Source organism: Lepidochelys olivacea, assembly GCF_965140295.1.
Source record: "Lepidochelys olivacea isolate rLepOli2 genome assembly, chromosome: 3".
Classification (NCBI taxonomy): Eukaryota; Metazoa; Chordata; order Testudines; family Cheloniidae; genus Lepidochelys; species Lepidochelys olivacea.
This window is the reverse complement of record NC_140413.1, coordinates 61,423,747-61,443,978: the sequence shown is the minus strand read 5'-3', so window position 1 is coordinate 61,443,978 and position 20,232 is coordinate 61,423,747. Positions and strand designations below refer to the sequence as shown.

General features: G+C 39.1%; 1 protein-coding gene across 1 annotated transcript in view; it reads right to left on the bottom strand.

Annotated features, from left to right (window-relative positions):
• The window catches only part of MEI4 (meiotic double-stranded break formation protein 4), a gene marked incomplete at its 3' end in the record, with an annotated part of 133,911 nt that overhangs the window by 79,719 nt on the left and 33,960 nt on the right, over positions 1 to 20,232 (bottom strand). The window contains exon 2 of the mRNA XM_084624918.1: positions 18,723 to 19,288. Coding sequence (XP_084481044.1) covers positions 18,723 to 19,288 — 566 coding nt within the window. The remainder of the gene's footprint in view (positions 1 to 18,722; positions 19,289 to 20,232) is intronic.

Below are 20,232 nucleotides of genomic sequence, written 5' to 3'. Positions count from 1 at the left end.
ACGAGCACCATTACATTCCAGAACTATTCATACAGATTACTTGTGAGAAGGAAGCCACCAGAAGCAGCACATTAGCTGAGACTGAGAGGCAGACTGACTGACCTCTCCGATCCCATAATCCGATATCCTAGAAGCTCAGAGATTTCCCTCTACCCTCAGATCAGCATGCCTGAAGAGCTCCTGAGGGCCAGGTGAACACTGTAGAGCTCTCATATCCTTTTAGGTCCATGACTCACAACTGGCTTCCTTGGGATAGCATCTCCTTCTTTCCTACTCTCTCAGTTCCATATCTTGATTCCTGTGCCCAGTCCCAGATTTTCCTGACTGCAGACTTTTTAACATCCACATGAGCTGCCGTGGATCTTAGTATAGTTCAAATGGGTCTGGCTGACCTAATAACGTTGGACTTTACCACCATCCAAAAGGGCTTTGTCACATGATGCAGAGATCTATGTAGCTTAGAATCATAGAATATCAGGGTTGGAAGGGACCCCAGAAGGTCATCTAGTCCAACCCCCTGCTCGAAGCAGGACCAATTCCCAGTTAAACCATCCCAGCCAGGGCTTTGTCAAGCATGACCTTAAAAACCTCTAAGGAAGGAGATTCTACCACCTCCCTAGGTAATGCATTCCAGTGTTTCACCACCCTCATAGTGAAAAAGTTTTTCCTAATATCCAATCTAAATCTCCCCCACTGCAACTTGAGTTTCCTGTAGACCTCGAAGGAATCAAGTGTCTCAGATGCCAAACAGAAACCTTATTTCAAATTGATCCAAAATGAAACAAACAGTAAATGCTCCTTTGCCATGAAATAAGAGGGCAACAGAGAAGTCCAGCAATTAAGTCCTCTCCATCATCCACTTCTCAATGGTTACTGTACTGGAAGTTTTGAACCCCCCATTCTCTGACCTCCCTATAAAGTCTCTTTGGGACACCTCAGGCTCTGGGTGGGAAAGAACATGGCTTCTATTACAGAGCAGCAAAACAAGAAACTAACCTTCTTTGAGAATATTTCAAAATAGAGTTGTTCTTTGAGCTCCTGCCTGCAAAAAGCCTAAGATTAACTAAGGCTTTCCAGGTTCAGGTCCCTCCTAAAACCTAGTGAGTATATCCTCTAAATGGGTTTTAAATTAACTGGAACCACTGAGGAAAAAAATCTGAGTTCCTCTCGACAGCTCAATGAAAACATCTGCTCAGTACACAGCAGAATAATCAGAGAGCAAACAAACTGTTCTGTTGTATTAAGAAGGGGATAGAAAAACACTGGAAATATTATATAAATTGGTGGTACTATAATTCTATGTTAATTGTGGTAACACTATATTCAATTTTGGTCACTACATCTCAAAAAACATTTACTAGAAATAGAAAGGGTTTAGAGGACAGCAAAATAGATGTTTGGAAAAACTTTCATATGTGAAAGGTATATGAAGGTTAGAACTATTGAAATTCAAAAGCAGACAAATAAGAGATGACATGATAGAGGTATAGGACTAGAGAAAGTCAATCAGACACTTCTTCTCACCTCTTACAATACTATAACCAGGAGACATCCAACACATTTAAAAAGACACATTTAAAACAGAAAAGGAAATTTTTTAAAATGTATTTTTAACATCACAATTAACCTATGGAAATCACTTTAGGGAACAATCCAACCACTATTTGCTTGGGGAAAAACTTCTCTTTCAGGCAGACTATTCTGCCTGTTCATTATGGACTGAGTTTGTATTTTTGCAAAATCCTCTGAAACATCTAGTATAATTCACAGTCAGAAACACTACTGAACTAGATGGATCACTTGTATTGCTATACTGGATGATGCCAATGTGCCAACGAATCCCTCCCTCTTTGAAAGAGACTCGAATAATAATTTGTATCCCAGGGTGCCAGTTACGATAAAATTGCATAAGCTTGGATTAATCATGAAGCTTGAATTATATTTAAATCTAGCTACCTAACACACAATTGCCTCCATTTGCTGAAGACAATAGTAAAAACATTCAGTTTTATGAATAAGTAAGTGCATGATACAAATTGTAAATATTGAGCATTTTACATATTTATTAATGTCTCTATTAGCTGACAGAGATGCAGTAAACCCACTTACCTGAACTGGTACAGGAGGATGTTTAGTATTTACAAGTCAGCTTCATCATTAATTGCATACAGGCTAATCTTACTTAGACAGTGTAAGAGAGACCAGAGGGGTGAAGTAATATATTTTATTGGACCAACTTCTTTTGGTGAGAGAGACACAAGCTTTCAGCAACAGAAGTTGGCCCACAAAAAGATACTACCTCACCCACTTTGTCTCTCTAACATCCTGGGACCAACACGGCTACAAATGCAAACAGCATTGTCTAAATAATAAAGTTATCTACAAACAGTGAACATAAATACAATTTCATCTCTCAGTGGCCTATTCATGGATCATCTTTTAGTTTTGTCTGGAAATAACGGCAAAATGAATTTGTTCTTAAATATTCAAATTGATATACAGTAAAATTAAAAATATTACATGTCTTTTATTAGTAACAAAATATAAAATATATTGAGCTCACAAAAATATACAGTAAAAGTTAAAAAAAAAAGCTAAACAAGAATCCGTTTAGCCTATTCTTGGGCTGGATTAATGGTTTGTATCCAATAAAATCTATGCTGTTAGGAATCTGTTTTTTGTTTTTTTAAATGTACTGGCAAAAAAGTTATTGGACTTCTTGGTATATATCTTTACCACTGGAAAAATCCCAAGATATGAATTATTCATTTTAGAATTAGCTTGATCAGGCTGTATTAAGACACCTCTTTCTGAAAAGGGGTTATCTGAAACTCAGAAATATTAACCAGTAGCAAGTTTATAAAGGCAAATTCTCTGAGTACCAGCACAATTCATGTTTCAACTCTGCATGGTTATCCAAAAACAAATGCACTACATCAAAAACTAAGGGATTGTGTGCATGCTTGTATGTTTGACTGATATACACCTTTAATACCTTGATGATTCACTTCTTTCAAAAGGGACTAGGGTCCTTGGAGATGCAGCATCTAAATGACTAGCTATGTTGGTATTCCTAAACACTAATTTTAACACTTAATTTTCCATTCATCTTTTTTTGTTTTCTCCACTTCACTCACTTCGATCCACTTGTGTTGTCATTTTAAAATTCTCACTCTTATGTGGATGGTATTCATTGTAACTGTTCTTTCCTACCTTTATTCTTTTATTACCCTCCACCTTGCTATCTGCTTCCTTTATTAATTTTCTCTTCATCTTCTAACTCATTCTTCTATTGTCATTTTAAAGATTACGCTATTTCTCCTCTAAGCTTCAACTCCTTGGCATACTTTACTCCGTTTTGCTCAATTCTTCAACACTCTAACACTCATCTCAAGACCTCTCTCCCTCCCCCTTTTTAAAGCTCCTTCTTGAAGAGAAGAGACCTCAAACATTACATCTTTTCTATTAACACAATATTTTATTCTCCCCCAGGACTACCTGTTCATGCGTTTTGTTGTTACTTTTTGCTTTATTGGTGTGGTCTTTTGTTACTATTCTGCACTGCTTCGAATAAAACATACTAAAATGCAGCAAAATACACACTGCTGCACTAGGAGACAGTGCTTGGCTGACATTGCTGGCAAGGGGTAGCCCTGGGCCACTGCAGGCTTTGTAGAGGGAGAGATCGGCAGCTGCTCCATGGTCAACAGTCAGGGCTCTATTCTAGCCCTCCCTCCATGATCACCTTAGTCCTAATGTATGGGACATATAAGTCAGAGGAAGGGAAGGCAAGAGAAGGTGCAATGAGACAACGCTTGTGCTTAAAATTCTAATTCATCCATTTGTCTGTTTAGGTAATCTCCTCTGGACCACCTCACTGGATTTGGTGAGTGTTTTTAGACTGTCGTGTTTTTCATAAACAGTTACTATTTGACTTGAATAGCTATCTCCAAAGGAGAGCAGATTGCTTAGAAAATTTAACTGAATTTAAAAGTTAGCAGACTCAGCCATTACCTCTCTCGTACTAGATCACAAGTCTGGCAAGACCTCTCAATATTCCTGTGACTTAACTGTTGTTCTGTCATATAACTGATGTTCTAAAACCAGTCAAAATGTGCTGCTTCTCAACTGTAAATCCACTTGGGTCTCGATTAATTCAAGGAAAGAGAAGTTTACTTACCTGTAACTGGAAGTTCTTTGAGATGTGTGGCCCCTATCTGTGGAGTTATGCATATGCACCATACATTCGGAGCCGGAAAATTTGAAAATAGTGTCAGTTGGTCCATGCATGCACCCTGGCTTACATCAAGCATCCAATACAGGGTATAAAGGGTGGGGTGGACTGACTGCCTCTCCAGTTTTTTTTCCACTGTGAATCAGAGACTGTCCGAAGCAGAGGGGAAGGAGAGTGGGCAGTGGGATACAGATAGAGACCATGGATTTCAAAGAACCTCCAATTACAGGTAAGTAACCTCCTCTTATTATTGGAGTGATGACCCTTATTATATTCCATTGTGGGTGACTGACAAGAAGGACCTAAGCAGGAGCAGAGTGTGAGCACGTAGACAGTAGGGCTGAATGAAGGACAGTCATTCCAAAGGAGGCATCAGCACAGGAGTTGTAGACTAGGGCACAGTGTCTCGTAAACGTGTGAACAGAGCCCACGTGGCTGCTTTACAGATCTCATGGAGGGATATACCTCATGAAGCAATGCCATAGTCGCTCCTTGTGCTCTCACGGAATGAGCTCTTACTCCATGGGGGTGGGGGGAGGTTCAATAGTTGATAAAGTAGAGTGCAGCCAGAGAACCATTTGGAGATCCTCTGGGTGGAGAGTGCTTGAACCCTGATTCTTTCTGTTATAGTGATGAACAGTCTTGGTGACTTCCTGATTGGTTTTGTTCTGTGTAACTAAAATGCCAAGGCTCACCGGACACTAAGGGCATGGAGTCTGTTCCAGTAAGAAAGCATGCTGTTTAGGGAAGAACATAGGTAAGTGGATCGGTTCAAGGAAATTTTTGAAACAACCTTGCGGGTGAATTTGGGGTGTAAACGTAATGAAACCTTATCTTTAAGGAATACAGTGTAAGGAGGATCTGTCATCATTGCTCCAAGCTCACCAACCTTGCGGCTGAGATAATGGCTACATGGAATGTGACCTTTCTGATGAGAAGGGACATGGAGCAGGAAGCTAGGAGTTCAAAGGGTGGCCTTGTGAGTTCAGAGAGAACAAGGTTCAAGTCCTACTGACGGGTAGGCTTGTGAATAGGCAGGAAAGTTCTGATTAGGCCCTTCCAAAATCTTGAGATCAGTGCGTGAATGAAGACCGAGTGCCCCTGAGAAGGAGGATAGTACGCACTGAGTGCTGCCAGGTGGACTTGTAAGGAGCTGATGGATAGGCCTGATGTCTTTAGAGAAAAGGATACAGTCTAAAATGAGAGTGATATCTGTATATACTGGAAGAACGTTCTTTTGATGTGCCCAAGAAGAAAAACATTTCCACTGAGCCAGGGAATACTGCCTTTGGGAATCCTTCCTACAGCTGGAAAGTATGCAGAACATGAGCACTCTAAAGATGGTGCCCATCCAAAAATCAAGCCCTGAGGTGAAGCAAATGCCGAACAGGCTGATTTATCTTACTGTTCTGCTGTATCAGGAGCTCAGGAAATGTCAGGAGGATGATTGGTACTCTGCATGACAGGCACAGGAGATTTGGGAACCAAAATTGTTGGGGCCAGTGGAGAGTGATCAGTATAACCTGTGCCCTGTCCTGCCAGATTTTGTGTAGAATTCATGGCAGAAGCAGTAATGGAGGGAAATCCACAGTTCAGGTTATCTGACCAAGAAGTACAGCATCACTCTGCAAGTGGCGATTTAGAGCTCCTCTGGAGCAGTATGTGATGCATTCAGTTCGCGATAGAGGTGAACAGATCTCTGGATGGGGTTCCCCATAGACTGAAGATGTTGTGCAGCACCAAATCATGGAGTTATCGCTCATGGTCGAGAGCAATAGGTCTGCTGAAGGACTTCATGAGTGTATTTCATTTCCTGGGAAGGTAGGCTGCTGATGGTGTGTCAGCAACCAACTCACACTAGTTCCACAAGCTGACCGCTGTCACACGCAGGGAAACAGATTTCATTCCTCCTGCCTGTTGATGTAGAAGATGGTCACCGTGTTCGCCAACACTATCAAGCCACGCTTGAAGGTAATGAAGGTGGAGTCTTGTGACTGGCATGACATGAGTGCATGAGGCCATATGACCTAGGAGAGATAGGCATGTCCTGACTGGTACTCAAAGATTGTTTGTGATCTGGGCTATAATGTTGCTCACGGTTTGAAACCTGCCTGTGGGCAAGTAAGCTCTTGCAGTGACTGAATCCAGGGTGGCCATGATAAAGTCCAGAGACAGTGTGTGTGCGAGAACAGTTTTTTTGGTGTTTATACTGATCCTCAGGGAAGAATGGAGATGTAGCATCTTTAGAGTTGACACATGGACCTCCTGGTGTCACATGGCAACAAGGAGCCAGTAGTCAAGGCAGGGGAAGAAAAGAGAGACCAAGACATCTGGGGGGAGCTGACACTATCGCTAATACTTCGGTGAAGACTCTGGAGGCAGTTGCTAGCCCAAAAGGGAGTGCTCTGTACTGAAAATAGTTGGAGCCCACCACGTACCTGAGGAAGCATCTGAGAGCAGGATGAACATCGACATGGAAGTATGCATCCTTCATATCGAGAGCTGTACACCATGTTCTTTTCTAGGAATAGTATTATAGAGGCCAGGATGACCATACAAAACTTGAGTTTAAAATGAAGTGGCTGAGGTCAAGAATTGGTCTCCATCCATCCTTCTTTTTGGGTATAAGGAAGTAAGCCAAGTAAAATCCACTCCCTTGGTATTGAGGAGGGACATGTTCTATCACTCCTCAATCTAACAGGGAGTCCACATGAGGCTATAATGGAGCACAGGTAGCGGATCTCAGCCACACAGCCCTCGCTGGCTCCATAATAGCCTCATTAATGGGGAGCACTATTTTGCCTGGAGAATGTCTAAGAGTTTGTGCCGGGATTCCTGAGCCTCTTCAAGAAGTTCACCAGCAACTCTACAAAAATGATCCTGGGACTGCATGAAAAAATGGCGTGGGAGATGGAGACACAGGGGTTACCACCTCATCCAGAGATGAAGATGGCAGTTTTGCTGGTTCTGGCAGAGCCACTGGATCCGGTGCACCTTGCTCTTCCTGTTTGGAAGGATCGGGAGCAGGGGGTCCGAGTGCCTCTTTCAAGGGGAGGGGTGACACTAGCTGACCTGATTGACTCTGGTTTCAGGGCCCCCAATATGGCCAGTAGGAAGGGTCAAAGGGGGATGCAGAGGCCCACCTGGCATGGGGTGCCAGCAGCTCCAAGCTAAATGTGGAGGTTAGTCTCACAGTGATGTAAGTCTTTTGGGTGGCAGAGGATACATAAGATACAAAACTTATGCTCCTCTTGATTGCAGTCTCCCAGTCAGGAGAAAGCAGATTCCTGTTCTAGAGGTGGTACCACCAGAGCCATTGGAGGGAAGTTGTATTTCAAGAAAGGAATGGACGATAAACTTCTCCAAGCAGTTGACTCAATAGGTGGTGTTGTGACATCCCTGGAAAGGAATCCAGATCCAGGAATGAGGAGATATCCTGTGGGGAAGCATGAGACCCAGCTCCTCCATGGAGTGAGAGGGGTTGTCTGTGCCCAGACCAGTGGAGCTGGAAAAGGGTGCTGTCAAAGGCGGTGCCATGGATAGGTTGTGAACAGTCTTTTGCCAATGCCGATGGAATCCCAAGGTTTCGGAGGTGCCAAGGATGACAGTACCAACAGATCATGTTCCAGTACCAATGGAGCCTGATGTTTTTGGGCTTTCTTGTCAAGCCACTGGGACTTATCATAGAAGATTAGGGTTGGAAGAGACCTCATGAGGTCATGTAGTCCAACCCCCTGCTCAAAGCAGGACCAACCTAAGCCTTCTTGGGCAGAGGTACTGGGCTTGCTCAGAGATTAATCTGAAAGCGTCAAAGTGTATTTCAAGTAAGACTTAGTTTCATGTGTACGAGTGCTTCCTGAGAAAATCCCACCAGGGAGTCTATGAGAGTCGATTCTCTGGCACCAGTGTCAGACTTACCAGCAGGAAGCTCATTCCTTCCTGAGGCAGGCCAATGTATAGGGGAGGAGGGTTCCTTGGCCTGGGTCCAATTAAAGTTTCCTGGCTTTGTCCATGAGGTGGTTTTGGATACAGAGTGCTAGCCCTTCTTGAGTACAGCTGGGGAATGAGCAGCAGATACTGCATCTCACTGCAATGTGAGCTTCTCTGAGGCAGCGTAGGCAGCATTGGTGGTCATTACTGACCGAGAAGGATCATGGGCAGGAAGCACAGAGTTTGAAGCCTGGAGTGTAGGGAATCATCCAGTACCCACAAAGGGTATGGGGGAGGGAGTTCCCCCAAATCATAGAATCACAGAACCATAGAATATCAGGGTTGGAAGGGACCCCAGAAGGTCATCTAGTCCAACCCCCTGCTCAAAGCAGGACCAATTCCCAGTTAAATCATCCCAGCCAGGGCTTTGTCAAGCCTGACCTTAAAAACTTCTAAGGAAGGAGATTCTACCACCTCCCTAGGTAACGCATTCCAGTGTTTCACCACCCTCATAGTGAAAAAGTTTTTCCTAATATCCAATCTAAACCTCCCCCACTGCAACTTGAGACCATTACTCCTCGTTCTGTCATCTGCTACCATTGAGAACAGTCTAGAACCATCCTCTTTGGAACCCCCTTTCAGGTAGTTGAAAGCAGCTATCAAATCCCCCCTCATTCTTCTCTTCTGCAGGCTAAACAATCCCAGCTCCCTCAGCCTCTCCTCATAAGTCATGTGTTCTAGACCCCTAATCATTTTTGTTGCCCTTCGCTGGACTCTCTCCAATTTATCCACATCCTTCTTGTAGTGTGGGGCCCAAAACTGGACACAGTACTCCAGATGAGGCCTCACCAATGTCGAATAAAGGGGAACGATCACGTCCCTCGATCTGCTCGCTATGCCCCTACTTATACATCCCAAAATGCCATTGGCCTTCTTGGCAACAAGGGCACACTGCTGACTCATATCCAGCTTCTCGTCCACTGTCACCCCTAGGTCCTTTTCCGCAGAACTGCTGCCTAGCCATTCGGTCCCTAGTCTGTAGCTGTGCATTGGGTTCTTCCGTCCTAAGTGCAGGACCCTGCACTTATCCTTATTGAACCTCATCAGATTTCTTTTGGCCCAATCCTCCAATTTGTCTAGGTCCTTCTGTATCCTATCCCTCCCCTCCAGCGTATCTACCACTCCTCCCAGTTTAGTATCATCCGCAAATTTGCTGAGAGTGCAATCCACACCATCCTCCAGATCATTTATGAAGATATTGAACAAAACCGGCCCCAGGACCGACCCTTGGGGCACTCCACTTGATACCGGCTGCCAACTAGACATGGAGCCATTGATCACTACCCGTTGAGCCCGACAATCTAGCCAGCTTTCTACCCACCTTATAGTGCATTCATCCAGCCCATACTTCCTTAACTTGCTGACAAGAATACTGTGGGAGACCGTGTCAAAAGCTTTGCTAAAGTCAAGAAACAATACATCCACTGCTTTCCCTTCATCCACAGAACCAGTAATCTCATCATAAAAGGCGATTAGATTAGTCAGGCATGACCTTCCCTTGGTGAATCCATGCTGGCTGTTCCTGATCACTTTCCTCTCATGCAAGTGCTTCAGGATTGATTCTTCGACGACCTGCTCCATGATTTTTCCAGGGACTGAGGTGAGACTGACTGGCCTGTAGTTCCCAGGATCCTCCTTCTTCCCTTTTTTAAAGATTGGCACTACATTAGCCTTTTTCCAGTCATCCGGGACTTCCCCGGTTCGCCATTAGTAATCTAATACTAAAACTATGAAAACACTAGAACTATAAACTGTATAAAATGCTAAAATTATTTACAAAGCTAAATCTTATCTTAAGAGATGAAGACACACAGTGAGAAGAAACTGGAGAGGTAATTTGTCTGCTCCTCTGTTTATCCTGCCGATCGGTGGCACGAGGTGAGCCAGGGTGCATGCACAGATTGACAGACACATACGATTTTCAAATTCTCCAGCTCCAGATGGATGGTGCGCATGCGTAACCCCACAGTGAAGACCATCACTCAAAGAAGAACTGAAGCTCACTGTCTGTATACAGGTTTCAGAGTAGCAGCCGTGTTAGTCTGTATCCGCAAAAAGAAAAAGGAGTACTTGTGGCACCTTAGAGACTAACAAATTTATTTGAGCATAAGCTTTCGTGAGCTACAGCTCACTTCATGAGATGCTAGTCTCTAAGGTGCCACAAGTACTCCTTTTCTTTTTATCTGTATACAGTAGAACCTTAGAGTTACAAATACCTTGGGAATGGAGATAGTTCGTAAGTCTGAAATGTTCATAACTCTGAACAAAATGTTATGGTTCTTTCAAAAGTTTACAATTGAACATTGATTTAATACAGCTTTGAAACTTTACTATGCAGAAGAAAAATGTTGCTTTTAACCATCTTAATTTAAATTAAACTTGAACAGAAAGTTTCCTTAGCTTGTCAAATCTTTCATTTTTTTAAACTTTCCCTGTATCTTTTAGTAATTTATGTTTAACACAGTATTTTACTGTATTTGGCTTTTTTGTTGGTTTGGTTGTTTTTTTGGTCTCTGCTGTTGCCTGATTGTGTACTTCCTGTTCCAAATGAGGTGTGTGGTTGACCAGTCAGTTTGTAACTCTGGTGTTCGTAACTCTAACGTTCTACTGTACTTGAAAGGAACTGGAGAAACAGGATAACCTTAATCTATTTTTAAATATTGTCTGTCCCTGAATAGGGAGGCTCTTGTATATTGAGGAGTTAGGTAATGTTAATGTGACTGCTGACAACACAAACAACCAAACCAACAAAAAAGCCAAATACAGTACAATACTATGTTAAACATAAATTACTAAAAGATACAGGGAAAGTTTAAAAAAATGAAAGATTTGACAAGGTAAGGAAACTTTCTGTTCAAGTTTCATTTAAATTAAGACGGTTAAAAGCAGCATTTTTCTTCTGCATAGTAAAGTTTCAAAGCTGTATTAAATCAATGTTCAATTGTAAACTTTTGAAAGAACCATAACATTTTGTTATTTGAAAATCTTAATCCTTGGTCATGCATGTAATTATACCTGAATTGACACACATTCATGATCTTTCAGGCACTGTTTTTGACTACTTTAAGGTGTATTTTTATATATAAACACACACAATTCATAATTTAGTTGCCTGTTCTTGAGTTATTCAAAATTCTGTTTTGTGTTTTTCATTATGCTATATTTCAACATAATGATGTTTCGCAAAGTATTCAGGCTACTGTGTTGTCAAGCCCCTTAGTGATAAAGACATTAATCCCATGCTCGCAATTCTTGCATCTGCATTCCTGTTAAACCCATTATCAGTCACATGCTGGCTTGTATTAAAATCTTGCATACAGCCCATCTACTTTAAAGCTGAGCAGAAAAGATAGTTAAGACAATAATTTTATTACATTTCCCTATGGTGTTAATTTACATTATCTAGAATTAAAATGTGATGAATAATACAGAATTCACTTTTAAGTTCCATTTATGTTGCTTGCTCACATTTCATAATATTTTCTAGAAAAAACGTTTACCTCCATACTTATTTTGAAATATTGATTCATACTTTTATAGAGTACTACAAATCTTTTTTGGAGACACTTTCTGACATAATTGCATATAGGTTTTAACCTTTTTTTATAGCACTCTAGCAAGCTTTTTGCAAATTTAGGAAAAACAGATTCTACTAGTTGGCTCTCTGTAAAATCCATAATAGTCTTGACCTTATCCTGAAATTATTCTCTTGCTGTGTCATATACTCTATGTATGAGATATTTCTGTTTTTTACCAGTAAGTTATGCAACTGTTGGACTTTCTGAAAGTGCAACACACCCTACAATTGAAATTCATGACTCACACTTACATAAAAGGAATCTCTATTGAACTCCTGTTGTCTCATGGAACACTATATATTTAGAAACAATACTTAAGTTTTTGCTGGGCAGTGGCAAAAGGTAACTAGGTAACCCATTCTGCAGGTGTGGATCAAACTTATCCCCAACTTGAAAAGTTTCCAATTTTTCCCAAACCCCAATTACTTCGCAAAACCATAAAGAGCATATTTGTCCACCCTTCCCTTGCAACTGTGTGTGTGTGTATACCCCTCACAAAGAGGTAAAGCTCCTGAGAGCAAATATTCTCCTCTTCAAACAACAGGGGGTTAAAAGAGAGGACTATCACTGTCTGATTTTAAAGAGACAGTCATCTCTCTTCAAACTAACAAAGAGATGTGGAACAAAGCACTGGAGAGGATAATGGTGTTATAAGGAAAAAAACATTTCATACATTCCTTCTTTGCAGGGACGAGAAACTTGAACAAAAATGTAGCAAGCTAGAAGATAGGTCAAGTTAAAACCAAAAACATGATTTACAGCAACTCCAAAAATGAAGAACTAAACTGTATGCTGGATTTTGTGGACATTCGTTCCTGATAAACTCTAGTTTATCCTCGGCCCGTACCACTACCCACGGCCCCCGTTGGCCTGGAGCGGCGAACCGTGGCCAATGGCAGCCGCGATCGGCCAAACCTGTGGATGTGGCAAGTAAACAAACCGTCCCCATCCCACCAGGGGCTTTCCCTGAACAAGCGGCGTCCCAAGTTTGGGAAACACTGATCCAGACCTACAAGCCAAGTCACCCATTAATATAGAAGGATCCCTAATTTAAAAACCTAAGGACAGCAGGGCCCCATGACAATCCATCTTTCCAAAATTTCTGAACGTCCAGATGAAACAATAAATCCTCTAGACAATGTAGAGAAAAGGCCAATTATTTTGCCATGTGTAGAGAATTTATAGTAAGTTTAAGAAGGTACCTGAGACTATGTTCAACAAATTACAGAAACAAGATAAATAATAAATATTTAACTATACAACCTACACAGCTCAACTCCAAGACTCCCACAAACTCTGCTTTCATAAAAACCTCAGGCACAGTCAAACAGTTTCCCCTGCCATGTGTGGAATAAATAAATACATTTTACAGCAGGTCCTGCAGATCAATAGAGCCAGGCTATTTCGACCTTACTTATGGATTCCAAGGGAGGGAAAATAGGTATTGTAAATCCTATTCACAGGAACAATGAAGGGAGGAGTAGCATCCTGGTACCTCTTTGGACTATCTCCCCCATCCACAATCTTGCAGCTACCATCAGCTTCCAAAAAAAATAAAAATAAAATAAAATAAATCATTCATTCATCACAGAATGGTGATACACTTCACTACGTGTCTTCTGTTATTCCTCAATGGATTTTTCAGTTAGCTTTGTTTAAGTACTACTTTAAGTGCCCTATCAATCATACTTATTTAAAAATCATGCCCTATCAATCATGCTTACTGAATTCAGTGTTGCCAATATATGAAACATCTATTATGGACGATAGACTTCACACAGGTGGGAAAAAAGTCAGATTCCAAGCACCAGGGAATTACCATAATTATTAATAATTTATGCCATCATTGAAGTAACTGATGTGACAGACTTGTGGCATGGGAGTGAGTTTCTCCCTTCAACAATAATTTGGAAACAGCAGGTTCCATTGTAAGCTAAATGACTGTTCAATTATTTTCATGGTTCAGAACTGTCAAAGGCAGAGTGGAGACATTTACAGCAAGTGGATTGTCGTCTATAATTGCACCCAATAGTTAAACAGTAAAATCCTCAGTTTATGTCTAGTGTATGCTCGAAAAAGGATTATTTTACTATGTTGGACTTTCGTTGTTGATTTTGAATGACATCTGCTATTTTCAATTCTAATTATGAGGAGACATAAAAGGAAAGTAGATCAGGGCCCCTTTTGTAATTATGTACAATTCTATAATTGACTACTACCAAAGCATAGTAGATGATGTAACTAAAAAAAACCTTTGCCGCCCACTGACTTCTCTGAGATGGACCTGACTATATATACTATTTTATGTCAGTGAAATGCTGCTAACCTACCGTACTTGAGTAGGCTGAAATTGCCACCAAAAATTGCTTTCTAGTTATCAAATTTTTGAAAATAAATACTGTAAGATAGTTCCACTGTGAAGTAGTTCTCTATCCCCAAAGAAATACATCATTTAAATGTAAGTTTATACAGACAGACAATTTGATATTTTTAACTATAGTTTCACTGAATCTTAACTTTAAGCATATTCCAACTTCATAAACACTTAAAAATTAAAAAACAGTTACTGTATGTAACATGCAATTACATTGTGACCTAGTTTAAAAAAAAAAAAAAAGTCCTTCGGGATAGGTTTTGGCAACAGCCAGATAAGAGGCACAGCAAAAAAAGCTCCGCTACAGAACTATTGTATATAATCCTGAAAATGAATTGCATGGAACAGAATTATTCAGTTTTGAAAGCGTCCTAGAGTTTTGTGGGATACTGTCCCTTATCTTAAAATGGAAGAAATAAAAACACCACCAACAAAAAAATGAAACAAACAACACAACTGCCTTCAAACAAGAAGGCCAGCAAAGCCCTTGAAGTACAACTCACTGTAGACTGTAATCACTGAGAACGTCAGGGAGGACACAAAGACTTAAGAAGTTTACCTAGAGAAGACTAATGCCAATCCAAACAGATTTTAAGGAATTTGTAAATACCTTAGGTGGAAGAAGACAAAGTAACCCTGCAGATTACCAACTTTATGGTTACATAGATACTCTGGAATTGATCTATAGGATACCTTCAAAAAAACCTGTGCATCTCTCTGAAAATTATGCACTTATGAACTATCTGCCGAAGAAAAAGGAAATGACAGTAGCTACTGTATTTTGAAGTTTTACAAGACAAAGGGGTTTTTATATTTTAAAATTAGAAGTATTTCCCTTAATTCTAACTACCTCATACTGAAGAGCAAGCAATTTTTTCTTTAAAGAAAATTAAATGTGAATTTAGAATTTCAGACCAAAATTTTTTAATTGAAGTGCCTAACCCTAGGGTCCCAAATTCAAAATTAGGAACCTTGAATAAGTGGTCTTATTGGTTCCTATACTATATTTTCTGGTGCTTTGTCCAACCTAGTAATGAATAACTCAAGTAATAGGATTTTTGTAAGTTACATCAAATGTCTCCGCCTCATTTTTTTCTCTCTATCTATACTATGGGGATATTTCTTCCCCACCTTTCAGCAATTTTTTAAAGTATTTAAGTCACTATTTGTAAACTGCTGAGATCCTTTGGTGCTCTAAGCAGTTACAATTAATATAATCCACAGCAAGATGGACCAAATTTCTGAAGCAGGTCTTTGGATTCTGTGGCACTCTGGGCGCATGGAGTGCATTCATACCCACAGTGGATTACACATGGGGACCAGCACTTGAAGAAGAATGGCTGGATACTTCTACTAACATGATCATCAGTGAAATAGCTAAGTGTTACTCTAAATTGCCACCACTCATCACTAGGTTTCAGTTATTCTCTGTTGAAACTAATGGAAAGTTCACACCTTTTACAACTATCATTTCAGGCTGTCTGCAACATCAAAGAGAGAATGCTGCACTGGTTTGTACTGGGTTCACATTTTCAAAGTCATCCTCACAAACATTAGAAACTTTTTTTTAATGTCTAATCCTACTTTATTCTGAAGGTGTTCACGTGATCTGAATTTTCAACAGCTGCCTGTTTTCCCCCCACTCACCCACCTACACAGCTGACAGCACTGTAATTACTAGATATCTTGTTTTAAATCAATATCCTCCATATTTCAATCACTGTTTGGGTAAATAGCAATAATTAAAAAACTAAAGCAAAAATGTCCCTGGGTGATATTAGATAAAAGGCATATTAGTCATACAACTTCTATTAAAAATTCTACACTCCATTATACTTAATTTTTTTTCCAAAGCTGAGGCTGAAACTGAAACTAAGTAGAAAAAAAACTAAACAGTTTATTTTTAAAGTATCACTAAAAACATCATTACGGATATTAACTATATCAATTGAAATAGTTTTTCAGAAACTTAGCAATTACTACAGCATGGTTAATTAATATATGTTTAAACAGATGTTCAAACTATTTGAATGCAGTAATGAGTTCTCTTAATACACTGTAGAGCTTATATCATTGCAATTTGGCAAAAAGTTGTCTATTTCAACATAGTTAAATAATAGAGATGAAGTTGTCTTGCAACTCATGAGGCTTCTTTCTGGGTTTCTCCAACGGGAAACACTGCTTCCAATCCCACCCCCAGCTTCCTTCCTATGTAAAATATGCTAACCCCACCTCCCAGCCGAGCCATGGGTCCTTCTCTCTTCTTCCTCCCCATCCCACCAACAATGAATCCCTCTTCCTGGATTCCCTCCCACGTCCTCCTGATTCTATTCATAAATGCCACCTAGTTTCCACAGATTGTTTTTGTTTCTTTGGTGTTCTGTTGTGATGTGTCATTTTTTCAGGTTTTTTTTCCCCCCTGTAAAAGTCCACTTATTCTCCTCATCCACCAACATCCAAATAGGGAAATTCTGGATGCAAATTGATCCTCAAGAAGCCCTTGAAAATCACTCAATATCTGCTCTTCTGCCATCTCTAAACTACCCTCATTATTTTTGCTGTTGGCTCCTCTGCTCGGAGGTACAGCGTTCTGATACTTTGCTCTGCACCAAGAGCCGAGAGTGGAGTGACCAGCAGCAGAGAAAAGAGGAGTCAGCTGCTTTAAGAAAGCCCCAGTGTAGTCAGGCTTATGCTGCTCTATTCCTTATGTCACAAGTATAGAGTAGTTGAAATTCTCAAGCCCTTCCAAACTACTGGCCAGCATCCCATGTATTTACTAGCTAAATAGAACACAACAAAGAAATCCAATTATGAGAACGTCTTGAAATTAGACATTTAAGGCTCTGATCATGGAAAGATTTCTGCACATGAATAATCCCACTAACTCTTTTCCCCTCAGTAAAACATACCTGTACAATAATTAGGCCCTTCCCCTTTCATTTATATTTATGTGGGGTTTTGTATGTACTTAAAATACTTAATAAAATCTACATATTGTGTTCAGTTTTCATTACTCAAAAGAACAGAGCAGAAATGGAAAGTTCAAGGGCAGGCATTGGAAAAAACTTCCACCTGGAGAAAGACTGGGACTATTTAATTTGGAAGAGATTGTTACCATTTTTTTTTTTAAAGAATTTAAAGCAGTGGTAATTTAATTGAGGTTTTTTAGGGAATGTTAGGAATAAATTAATAAGGAGCGTAGCTTATTTGTTTGACATGTGATACTGTACAAGCAAGTGTGCTTTTATTTAAAGTTATTATTTATTAGATTTTAAGCATTATACACACACACAGAGGCATGCAATAGGTTTAGGATATTTTAGATATAGTTATTTATAGTTTGAGATAGTTTTGAGTGATTATTAGCCAGGCTTTTAATAGCTGGGTTTTTTTTTTAGTTTAGCTGATGGGGAATTTACATGTTAGCTTTTTGTTTTTAGAAATGCTTTTTGGACTGTTTTAAAGCAAATTTAATTTTTTATAGTTATTTTTAACAAAAAATATATAATTTTGAGTTATTTTAGTATAGTAATTTTTATTGGGTTATATTTAATAAATTTATTATTTAAAAATGTTTTAGTATTTTAGTTATAATAATAAATAATAATATGTTAAGAGTATTTAAAATTAAGGTTATTTATTTTTTAAGCAAAAAATAAAACAAAATTTACAAAAAATATTTTAATTAGCAAACAAAGTATGCAGTTGTTTGACCTTGCCTTACAAAGGCCTAAGATTATTTTTCGCTATGTGATATTTGTTTTTTAGCTGGCAGTGGTTGAACATACAAAATGGCTGACAACAATACTGTTAAGTTCTGGGGTACATGCAAGAATGTCAAATTCTGAGGTAACAGAGACAACTAATCAGAAATAGCATGATAGAGAAATATAAAATGTATGGTATACAAAAGGCAAAGTTTGCACTCCTCTTTACTCTCATAATAGTGGGCATTCAATTCCTATGTTCCTTTCTTAATTCCTGTGTTTTATTTTTAAATATTATTTTCAAGCTTTAGGAGACTGGATCCTCAGATAATGTGAGTCAGTATAATTCCACAGACTTCAATGCAAGTATGCTGATTTACACCGGCTGAAGATCTGACCCCACATCTTTAATGCAGGCAAATGAAAAAAAAATATTGGACACATTTAGTAGCCTGTGTCAACCTACACAATTGCCTCACACAGCAAAGCAAAAAACAGTATTTATTCTGGTCTCCACAAATTTGTTTTCATCTGCATATAATCGGCTAGTTGGGAGGATAATCTCTAAATTTGGGGGTGGAGTAGGAGAACTTTGCATACATTCAAATAAAATTTTATTCAAATGCTGATACTCATTGAAATCCTATTCTTAGCCAACACAACAAGACATGTGTGCTACAACATGCCCACTCTTTTACATATTTACTTTTTCATAGTCTCTGTTGAAAGTTCCATGGAGGCAAAATATTTTATTTCTAACTAACAATGCTCTTATCGTAAACTGTATATTTCGATTTCATGCTAATATAGATAGTGAGGTTGGAAGTCATTTCACTTACCCTATTGATATTGCTGTTGCTTAAAATAATCTGAACTAGGTTTTTCTTAAATTCTTCTAGCTTCTCAAAACACTTTTTCAGAACATGATTAGATAAATTAGCATCAGTTATTAAATTGATCAAAACAGAAACTGCTTCTGTCAGAAAATTTGAGACAGGAAATTTAGGATTCTTGTAAAAAGTAAGCAGGCCATCAAGCAATCGAGAGACAGAATCTGATATTGTGGAGCAGTCGCTTTCAAGCTTTGTGAAGACTGTTTTCAGACCTCCTGCTTCTGTCAGTTTTCTTAGTTCAAGGAGATGTTGCAAGAACTGCATGTGAGCAGCCAGAGTATTTTCCTTGCTAGTACAATGGGTATTCAATATGGGAAGTATTTCAGAATTAAATGTACAAGATGAAGTGTTACAACTATGCTTGGAGTGCCCAAAGTTGTGTGATGTGTCTACAGTATCAAATACACAGTCACTAGATACATCACACCCAGAATCTTCTAGCTGACTTGAGCAATTTATAGGGTTTATTTGTTCCTGATCCAGCAGAATTTCAGTAAAGGCATCTGGGTTTCCTGAAATACAAACATGAAAGTTATATTTATATTTCTGAGACACTTTCACAAAGAACGTACCATATCTAATCCAATGTTTTTTACATAAATCTTAAGTGCAAAAAATGAATAATACAGTATAGGTTGTTTTCCAGTCATCAATTTTAATACTAATGGAATTTAAAACACATTTTAATAAAGTTAGAAATCTCTGAAAACAATGCTTATTGAGATTCTGCCTTAAATAGGTAGCCCAACCTGTATCTCTGATTAAATCCTTTGAGCACTTTAGGAGTAGCAGTTTTAATCTGATTTTAAATATTTTGATGGTTCAAAGACTTCATATAGTAAAATAAATTGGTTGTACAATAAGACTTGAACTCCTATCAGTTCCAAAGCAAAGAACTGTATGCCATTCCCCATCTCCCACTGCCTTTTTCACTACTCTTTTTCCGCTTAAAGAATAGTATTTTTCTAAATTTTAAAGTTAATTAACAATTGTATCTACTAAGTCATTTCTTTCCAATTTTTTCTTTGTCAGATCTCCCTGAAAGTGACCTCTTTACTTTGTCATTCAAGCAAATCAAATTATGCTCTGCATGGGAAAACACATGCGTATTCCTCCACTCTCTTCCGCACTATGCAGTGGAGGACAGCTCATGAGTATGAGTCTATGCAGATATCACATTATGGGTGCTGTTAGAAAAAAAAAATCTTGGGTTTTGTCTATGCCTGGAAAAATACTTTTTATTTGTATTACCGTACCATTCTAGAATGTGTTAACATGCTTTAAATAATAGGTTCTTAAACAATTTAGAAGCTAATCTAGATTCAACTGGTTAAAAATGTGTTACTTGATCACAATTAACCCTTAAAGAGAAACATTCAATTTGGAAAAAAAAGTCAAAGAATATTTTTGGATTGCAATGTGTTATCTACAGTTATAAGTAACACCTAAATACGAG